At 37.9% G+C, this 9,685-nt stretch overlaps 1 protein-coding gene across 1 annotated transcript in view; it reads right to left on the bottom strand.

The window, feature by feature from the left end:
- The window catches only part of LOC115973181 (phytochrome B-like), an 8,267-nt gene extending 616 nt beyond the window's left edge, over window positions 1-7,651 (bottom strand). The window contains exons 1-4 of the mRNA XM_031093425.1: window positions 5,493-7,651; window positions 3,799-4,609; window positions 2,917-3,210; window positions 1-239 (exon numbers count right to left, since the gene is read on the bottom strand). The exon at window positions 1-239 is cut by the window's left edge and continues 616 nt beyond it. Of these exons, the coding sequence (XP_030949285.1) occupies window positions 20-239; window positions 2,917-3,210; window positions 3,799-4,609; window positions 5,493-7,575 (3,408 nt within the window). The 5' untranslated portion in view covers window positions 7,576-7,651 and the 3' untranslated portion in view covers window positions 1-19. The remainder of the gene's footprint in view (window positions 240-2,916; window positions 3,211-3,798; window positions 4,610-5,492) is intronic.
- Between the last annotated feature and the right edge of the window lie 2,034 nt (window positions 7,652-9,685).

Here is a 9,685-nt window from a genome sequence, read left to right as displayed (position 1 = left end):
TCTTCTTAATGCTAATAATTTAGTCAATACTCTTTAAGCCTCTCCGAGGCATAGGAAGTTCTAGAATAACTAAGAAGTAACTTCTTTCTGACTCCCTGATATATTCGACTTCACCATTCATGAGCCCTACAATCTTTCTGCACATCCTCAGCCCTAGGCCTTCTTCAGTCAACCATCCACTGCTATGAAACATCTCCTGAACCGATTCATGAGGAAGACCTTCACCAGGGCTTACCATCCTTCATAAATAAGATCAATATTAGTTGAATCAATATCAAAGAAATTAATAATAAGATCCATCTCCACACACACACATATATATACCTAAAACTAGTCGCTAACCCGTGCGATGCACGGGAAATGTATTAAGTACAATATATAATTTAATTTTTGTTTATTATTATTATTATTATCAACTTAACAGTATTTTAATATATGATACCAACATGTTTCAAGAAAATGTCCAACATTGAAAACAATTTCGAAAACAAACTCAACTAAACAGTTTGATGAATAAATATATTACAATCTATAATATAAGCCAAGAAATAAACTTTGAAACCAATATGAACAAAATCCAAGTCAAACAAAACCATTTCGATCATTAAGAATATGACTCACTAAAGTCATGAAAAACACAGGATTCATTACCAAAAAAAAAAAGCATCTTTATTCTTTATAGATTTTGCCTAAATACCCAGATACGATGACACATACTCACACAAAAAGAGACATAAACACGGACAATTAAAGAAAAAATAAGAAAAACAAAAGAGACGTAAACACGGACAATTAAAGAAAAAATATAGGAAAAAAAAGTTAGGAATAGAAATATAAGATAAAGATGGGTTACCCTAAAAAAGAATAATCCATGGATATTCATTGAAATCTTCTAGATAATTTCTAATAATAGAAAAAATAAAACCCAAAAGTTATGATGTTAAAACTTCCAAAAGGCCAAAAAAAAAAAAAAAATTTAAAAAAATCAGAAGATTCAAAGTTTCAAAAGTATTGAAATAAAACAATATATATATATATATATATATAATTACGCAATAGAGAAATACAATAGAAAGAAGGGAATCCATGATTATAACTTTTCCACTTATGTATTGGACTCCTCTCCTTCTTTGGTCAATGCATCAAGGTTAAGGTTATTTGATCAACGTCCAATAAAAATTTGAAAATTTAATTAAAAGATTCAGGCCCAGCAATTAAATAAACAAAACAACAATTGACAAACTTATAAGAAAAAGCAACAGATCTATAATTTTTATTGAACAAATCAAATAACCCTAACCTTGATGCATTGACCGAAGAAGGAGAGGAGTACAATACATAAGTGGAATATGTGAATTGTGAAGCATGAGCCGCCCTCAAAAAAAAATTTTATTGAACAAATCAAATAACCCTAACCTTGATGCATTGACCGAAGAAGGAGAGGAGTCCAATACATAAGTGGAATATGTGAATTGTGAAGCATGAGTTGCCCTCAAAAAAAATCTTGAAGAAAAATAAGCTTTAAGGAGAAAATCGTGTTGCGGCAAAAATAAGTTTTTGGGGCTTAGGTTTTCTACGCAAGCAATTCTTAAATAGGAGAGAGTAGAGGCGGTGAGAGAGTGTCCTTATTTGGCTAGAAGTCTAATTTGCATTGGAAAAGGAAAACAGTGATAAGGTGGAAAATTTAATTTAATTTAAATTTAATTTAAATATTGTGCTGACGTGGAAAATTGTGGAGTTTCAAAAACTTCGGTTTTATATATATATATAGATAAGTTGTAACTTGCAAGTGATCAAAAATTACTTCCATATAATCTTTTTTTACAAAAGAAGTTGGCTAACAAGGAATCCATAATTGAAATTAATTCAAAAGCACATATCAGTAACACCATGCCAACATAATGCACATGGGAATCATAAGTATGGTACCACAAGTTTATTCACCAAATATCAAGCAACTAACTTGCTTAAAGCGCATGCTTGTAAAATTGCTGCTCTAAGAGATTTACATAATAAATTCTACCCCAAAAAAATAAATTATCATATATTAGGGATGCAACTTTGACTGGTTAGTCTAACCCTAACTTTTTTAATTATTAAAAATAAAATAATAAAATTAAAAATAAAAATAAAAACCCAAACATTTATCAGTATTTTGCAAGATTTCAGTGTTGGCGAGCATATCAACAAGGTGTTGATGGATTAACATAAATTTAAAAAATTGATGATGCAAGCAAGTCTAAGAGGGCATCTAAGTTTCATAGGACCTGAAGATTATGTTAGAGAACCTCCCATGACAGCTCAAAGTGTAGTCAACCTTCCAGACCTCAAGAATACTGTAAGGATATGTCATATATCTACAGAACCCAAGTCGCAAGCCTCTTTGGCACGGATAAGGACAACTAAGGAAAAGCCTCAGCATGTTATAGGTAAGAGGCATACTAAAAACTTTAAACCATCATATTGTGAAATTTTACAGAGATAGTACAAACAACAATCCATTCTAGGACCAATAGTTGCCACCATAAAGCACCTACATGTTAAGTGTTAGTCAAAGATTTTGTTAAACTCACACGATGACTCAACTACTTCAGATCTGGTTGAATGCTTAACTTGTTTGAATCAGTCCAATATGACACTTGCTCTTTTTTTTTTTTTTCTCAAAGAACACAAAATATTATTGACAACTGAGTATACTGATGGTTAGGAGTGTTGAAGGACAAAATTAAGACAACCATTAATTAAAACCAGCAAAATTATGTCAGTGCACACACAGACAAAACATATACATTATTGACACCAGCTCAACTTTATGGGAAAAATAAAATGAAGGAATTATTCCTTTCTAATAAATAGGTAATAATCCATCATGGTATAACTAGAAAAAGGGTAAAAATGAATTGGAATCCAACATACCTGAATTCGGTACGCACAAGAGTGTGTCCATCAGAAATTTGCTTGAAGCTTGGACGAACACAAATCTCTACCCAACCTTCTGGTGATGGTGCATAATGCACCATAGTCACCAAAAAATCAGCTAGGACCTGTTGAATTCTTATTTGATCACCGTAAACAGCCAATGATTTCGTTTCTTCCGGAATATCGCGAATCAATTGCAAATTTTTTTCCCTCAGCAGCATCATTACTTGGCTAACAACAGAATTTATGACACACCCAAGAAAGAATTCTCCCTTCTCAAGCTCCAATGAACTGATTCCGAATAAAATAACATTGGAGTTCAGATGAGATGTTAAGACAAACACGGATTTAAACATGGTAGCAATGAATTAAGACATGATAAAAAATACAAGGCATCATGTTCAATCAAAGGGCACAATCTGTGTCCTTAAACAGGGTTATGGACCACAATCTGTGGAACCAGCGGGGAAAATAATCAAGTTAATGGGATAAAACCACATTTCTTTAGCCCAGATGCAAATTGGTAGATTTGTTGAGATCCCCAAAACTTTTTTCAGTACATTTACAGTACTATGAAGGATATCACCATCTATACAGTCATATATTTTTGGCTTATCTAGAACAAAAGCTACTGTTGAAGGGAACGACATGATATCAATCTGGCTGTCTATATCATATAATTGGCAGAAACACGCATTAGATTTAGATTCACTGTAACTGATGGTAAAGAGATGTCGAAAACTTACAACTAGTATACATTGCATATGAAATAAATTTTTAAGCGTTTAGTAGGCAATTGACAAAAAATACTGCTACATGCATCACATTTTCTTCTGCATAAACTGATAGTTTTAACTGACTTGTTTAAGAAAAACTCACCCATCTTCAATTCTCTCCAGATCAACGTCCTTTGTAATCTTCAACATCTGCTTCACACAAGCAGCACTAGTCTCAAGAATGCGCCTCCTTTGATCTTCAGTCATGTCTGTAGCCTCCAACAGTGAGTTAGTAAAGTGAATACCACTCAAAGGATTCTTTACTTCCTGGCAAATGTAAGCCAACTCTGTCATTCTTGCAAAGCATTTCTTCTCCTGTTGCCTCTGAACTTTCGGAGCTTGCTGCAATTCAGGAGTAGCAATCTGCAAGAAGCAGAAGGCTCCAATAACCTGGCCATCCATATTTACCCTCTTGTTTGCAGTCAAAAGAGCCTGTACATATCTCCCATTTTGATCAAAGAAAGAAAATGGGAACTTATCTGTGTCTTGCCCTCCAATTGCATTGCGCAAGACAATCATGAATTTTGACAAATCATCTCGACCCATGAGCCGACAGCACCTGCCAAAAACCTCTCCAACTAACTTTTTTCCTACGATGTCCCCTCGGGCCCACCCAGTGAGCTTTTCCATAGCACTGTTCCACTCGGAGCAACACTTATTATCATCTGAAGCAAATATGGGAGGGATCAAAGGATTGGGACTATGAACAATAGCCTTGTAATCACCTTGAATGTTGATAAACTTATCCATCACCACTTTTTGACCAGTAACATCCTGACCAACAAAACAAACTCCTACCATATTATCTGTGTAATCCTTGCTAGAGCAAGCATTGACTACCACAAATACAGCCCTCTTATGATGCTCAGGGCCAAATGTCCTCAGTTTTATCTCTACATTCCTATCTTCTTCACCTGCATTGATTAAACTAAAGTGATATACAAAATGTTATCAAAACCAACTCCCATCCAAGGCAAATACTAAATATTATGTATCAACGGATAGAAGGTTGCTTCTAAACTCGGATACTAATCAATATATTGTAAACCAATAGTAAGAATAAGATTCTAACATTCCAACCCCTAAAACATGGAGATTAATGGTTTTCTCTCTCTCTTCTTGGCACAAGAATCCATTTTTTAACACCAACATCATGTTCAGGTCTATTTTAGTTTCGTCACTGTGTTGCCATTTCTTATGTATATTGGACATCATGCCACTCTCCATGTTAGGATGGTAGCAACATGATCAGCATCCATATGATAGGGCATCCATTAGCTTTTTTAGGGAGAACATAGTGGAAACTTCAACTTCTTAGTAAAACCTACTTATAGTAAGGGATGGTTTCAAATGTCCTAATATCTTGCAGATATAATGCAAATATATTGACGCAGCACAAGCAACAGCTAAACTTTTGGCAGATTACAAATTTACTCTCTCAAATGGGAAGAATAATTAAAGACGCAAGCTAACACATATACTGGTCAATTGATGAGATTTAGGACATCCCATTCAAACGAAGTCATCACATCATACGAAGAGAAAGTGAGCAACTTCTTGCTTTAAATCTAATCCGCACCATGCACTTCAGATTTAAAAAAAAAAATCAAAATTAATGCAACATACTTGCAGCTTTTATTGTCAGCATAATTATTTTAAGATCAATGGATTTCTTTGTGCCTTTTGATGCAATACAGAATGAATTGGACCAAAACATTTCTACCGGATGCCAATACAACCCCCTTATTAAACTTTTAATATTGGCAGGAACAAAGACAGTATGTATTAATCGATTACCTCTTAAAGCTCGAGAAAGAAGCTTGTCTAATGTTTCTTCGTATTCTTTATAAATAAGATCACGAACCAAAGACTTCCCCATAGCTTCTTCAACTGAGAGCCCTGTCAACTCTGCAACCTTTGCATTCCACCCATTTATACAGCCATCAACATCTACAGCAAATATAGGAGCAGTTGCAGTCTCTATCAACCTGACCATTTCTCTTGCAACCAAACTGAGTTCATCCATACCTTGCAACTCCATGTCCCCAAGCTGGGCATGTACAACAGCCTTAGGATTGCTTGGCTCAGCATCTCTAAATAAGTCTCGCAGAAGAAGCTGCAGAGAGTGGATTGCACCGATTTCTGCTTTCTCCCATGGCAAGCTGCGCCTTTTTACCACTTCTAGAAATGCCTTGAAAGAAGAGCGCGGCTGCATCCTCTGCCCATCACCCTTGTCCTCAGGCTGATGCTTTGCGCCACCCCATTTCATCTCTTTTGCAGTGTGGGACCGGAACCAGAACAGGAAATCCCTTTTTGTGATACAAGCAACAGCCATTCCACAAACTGCATCTCCAAGTGAGGCTGCTCCATCGTACCCAGCATCACCCAAACTGTCTGTGCTGAAACGTGTGGAATCTCCGTGGAAAGCCAACAACCACTCTACTATGTCCTTTATCTGGGCCTCAGTTGGGGTCACACCCAGAGGGTAGTACTTCCCTTGATAGTAGAGGGTTGCCCCATCACAATTCACAAGGTCCATAATACCAGCCATTTTAGTAACGATCCTGTTAGGTGAGTCACGAAGAAGCATACCACACAACAGGGTGTTCGCCATTAAAACACGGTTCTCCAACATCTGTGATGACAATTGCAACTCCATATTCAATCGGAGTCCAAAAGCCTGCATTAAGAACTCACAAGCATTGCGAAGAGGGAATGGAATGCACCTAGCAGAAGTGTGATGACAAACCACACCCCATAACCTCATTGAACTCTGCCCACCAACTCCTTCCTCATCATTTCCTTTGATAATAACCGACATTGCCAATGAGGCAGTCGAGCCCATATTAGCCATATACTGAGCATGACAGCCATGAGGAGCACGAAGCGTTGAACCAACCAAGCACAAAGGCTGCTCAATCCTATCATGCTGAATCACCCTAACCGGCATGGCATGACAATCCACAATCATCCTAACCCTGCTCTGCTTAAATAAAAACCTTGAGGCCTGAGGTATATCCGCGGCCGGATAATGCAACCCAATATATGGCTCCAAATCCGGCCTCTTACTCTCTGCCACAACCTCACCATGCTCATCCTCATGAAACATATACACCATAGCCCTATCATACCCAGTAAGCTCCCTCACTCTCTCCACCACAGTATCACACAATAACTTAATATCCCCACCAGGTAATGACTGCAACGAAGAGATCGCCTGGGCAGCCAGCTTCTGTGGCTGAACCGCCCCGGCAATCAACAGAGCTGGGTCCTCAGTCCTTGCAAGTTCCAAATCAATTACAATCCCAACATCTATCCTATGCAAAATCGCGTAAAAGGGCTTCCCACAATTCTTGGAATCAATCCTAACCGGGTTCCACAACGTGATTTCCTTAGCTCTAAACGCCTTCTCAAGCAAAACAGAGCTGGAGTTCGTGAAGAGCGTCCTCACATCAGTCCCAATTGTCAAAATCTCAGGCTTTTCTAAACTGGGAACTGACTGAGGCAAAAGAGCAAGCATGTCGCGTGCGTTTTCACTATAACCAATTACACTGAAAGAAGCTTCGTCTACAGCAATCATACAACCAAAAGGTTGGATATGACCACCCCTTTGGATTTTAGACAAGTAAGCTCTCATCTCTTCCTCAGGTACTGACTCTGTTGTGGTTCTAATGGACTGAGAGTAATCAAAGGACTTACCTGACTCGCCGGACTGTTCAAACACAGCGTGAAGACGAGCGTCCACTGGGTACTGTGCAATGGCTTTGGTGCTGTGTGAGTGTGTAGCTCTGCTACTTGAAGCCATTGATGAGTTTGGTCTCTCTCTTTTTGTTGTTGTTGTTGCATTATGTGATGCCCTTTGAGAAGTGGGAAAAGGCATAGAAAAAAAATTTATTTGGGGTTTGATTGAACTTCTTTTTCATTGAGGTCTTTCTTTGCTTTTTTCTTTCTGAGGATTCTTGTTCTTCCTTTTGTTTTTTTCTGTCTTTTTTCTTTTTGGGTTGCTGTTATTTTGTTCCTGTTGTTTGTATTTTTTTTCTTTTTCTTTTTCATTTTGCTGTGCTGGAAATACTTGTGGGTATAAGAAAAGCTAACGCTGTTGGGAATATGAGGCCAGTTGGATTCGTGGTCATGTTCTGTTGTTTGGGAAGTGGGGCCATGCCCATGCATGAAAAAAACCCCAGATTTTTTTTTGGATAAATTCCACAAACTACCCCTAAGGTTTGGGTTAATACCAATTAGGTCCAAGACATTTCAAAATTGACCAATTTGATCTATAAAGACAATTTTGTCCCTGAAGACATTTTAATCCCTAACCCGTTAGCTATTCCGTTAGTCATTTTACTTCTTTCTTTTTCTTTTTTCTCCTTTCTCAAACGTAACAGGTCTGCTCTCTCTCTACCTCTTTCGTTCTTCTTCCCTCTGACCTCTCTGGGTTTTTTTTTTTTTTTTTTTTTTGCTAATCTTAACCTCTTTGTACTTTGCTCTTCTTTTCCCTCAGGCCTCTCTCTCCAACCTGACCCAATCTCCTCTCTCTGACTCACCCTTTTCATTTATCTCTTTCTTCTCTCTGCAACGGCAGTGATGCATGGGTTTGGTGGTCTGGGTTGGTTGTGGATCGTGATTATGGTGGTTGTTTGTGGAGGTTTTTGGTTGCCGGTGATGGGTTTTGGTTTGTTATGGGTATTTTGGTGGTGGTGGATTCCAATCTGCGGCGGGTTTGTTGTGGGTTTGAGTTTTTTTATTTGGGTTTGAGTTTTTTTATTTGGGTTTTGTGGTCGGTGGTTGTTTAAGGTGGTGGTGGTGGTGGGTCTGATTTGGGTTGGATTTGAAATGGAGGTGGTTAAGGGTTTTGATCTAGGGTGGATTTGCAGTGAGATGGTTGTGGGTTACGAAGTGGTGATTGGAATTTTTGGATTTGGCTTTGGTTGGGTTTTGTTGCCGGTGTCACTGGGTTTTGTGGCCAGAGGTGGTTGCTAGGTTTAGTGGCCGGTGATGGTGGTGGTGGGTTCCAATATGGAATGAATTTGCGATGGGGGTGGTTTTGGGTTTTGATGTTGTGGTGAGTTTTCTATGTGTTGGAGTATTTGGATATTGTTGGAGCAGATTTGACTGGGTTTTGGTATGTGTAGTAAAATTGTGTTGTGGCTCTTGTTGTAGTTAATCTGAGTGATTGTGGGTAATCTGAGGAGTGGTTATGGCTGATCTGAGGAGAGAGAGTGAGAGAGGAGGGAGAAGGGAAGAGGGAAGAGTAACAGAGAGGAGAGAGAAATTAACGAAGGTTAACGTTTAGTGGTGTTTAGAGACAAAATAGTCTTTATGGACCAAATTGGTCAATTTTGGAATGTCTTGGACCTAATTGGTATTAACCCAAACCTCAGGGGTGGGTTGTGGAATTTACCTTTTTTTTTTTTTTTTACTTTCTGTTGTGGGCCGCATCAATTTTTTTTATATGGAAAACTGCGAGATTTAAAAGGCCCTAGATTTAAGCTGATGGTCTGTCCATGCATTTTGTTAATGCATCAATGGAAGGTTGGTAAGTTGTTGTTGGCGTGATAATAGGCTAATGAAAAACAATGATGCCGATAGCACACAGTTTTTACATGGAAAACTCCTTCGCCTGAACAAGAGGGGTGCAAAAACATTGTTTAAAAAGTACAGAGAACTCTCTACTTTTTGCCACTATATTACTTGAAGAAAATGAGGAAAAGTAGTGGACAGTATAATATGCGCATTGAGCATTGAGCTGTGAAGGTGAGTGTGTTGTGTTTCCTAATTCTCAGTCCTGTTTGTGGGGATCAACCTTTCCCCTTACATAGGCCCAAGAGGAGATAGGTAGGTGTTAGACTCTTATTGGATGTAAATCTATATAACACATAAAAGCTAAAACATATGCTCTTTTCAAATTATATTTGTGTAGTATTTCAATCTAATTCAGTCTATTTTAGTTCATTTTGTCCTGATTGGTTGGTGACGGCTCTAGAAATTTT

Source organism: Quercus lobata, unplaced genomic scaffold, assembly GCF_001633185.2.
Source record: "Quercus lobata isolate SW786 unplaced genomic scaffold, ValleyOak3.0 Primary Assembly Scq3eQI_34, whole genome shotgun sequence".
Taxonomy (NCBI): Eukaryota; Viridiplantae; Streptophyta; class Magnoliopsida; order Fagales; family Fagaceae; genus Quercus; species Quercus lobata.
The sequence above is the reverse complement of the archived record's forward strand: the minus strand, read 5'-3'. Positions and strand labels throughout refer to the sequence as shown.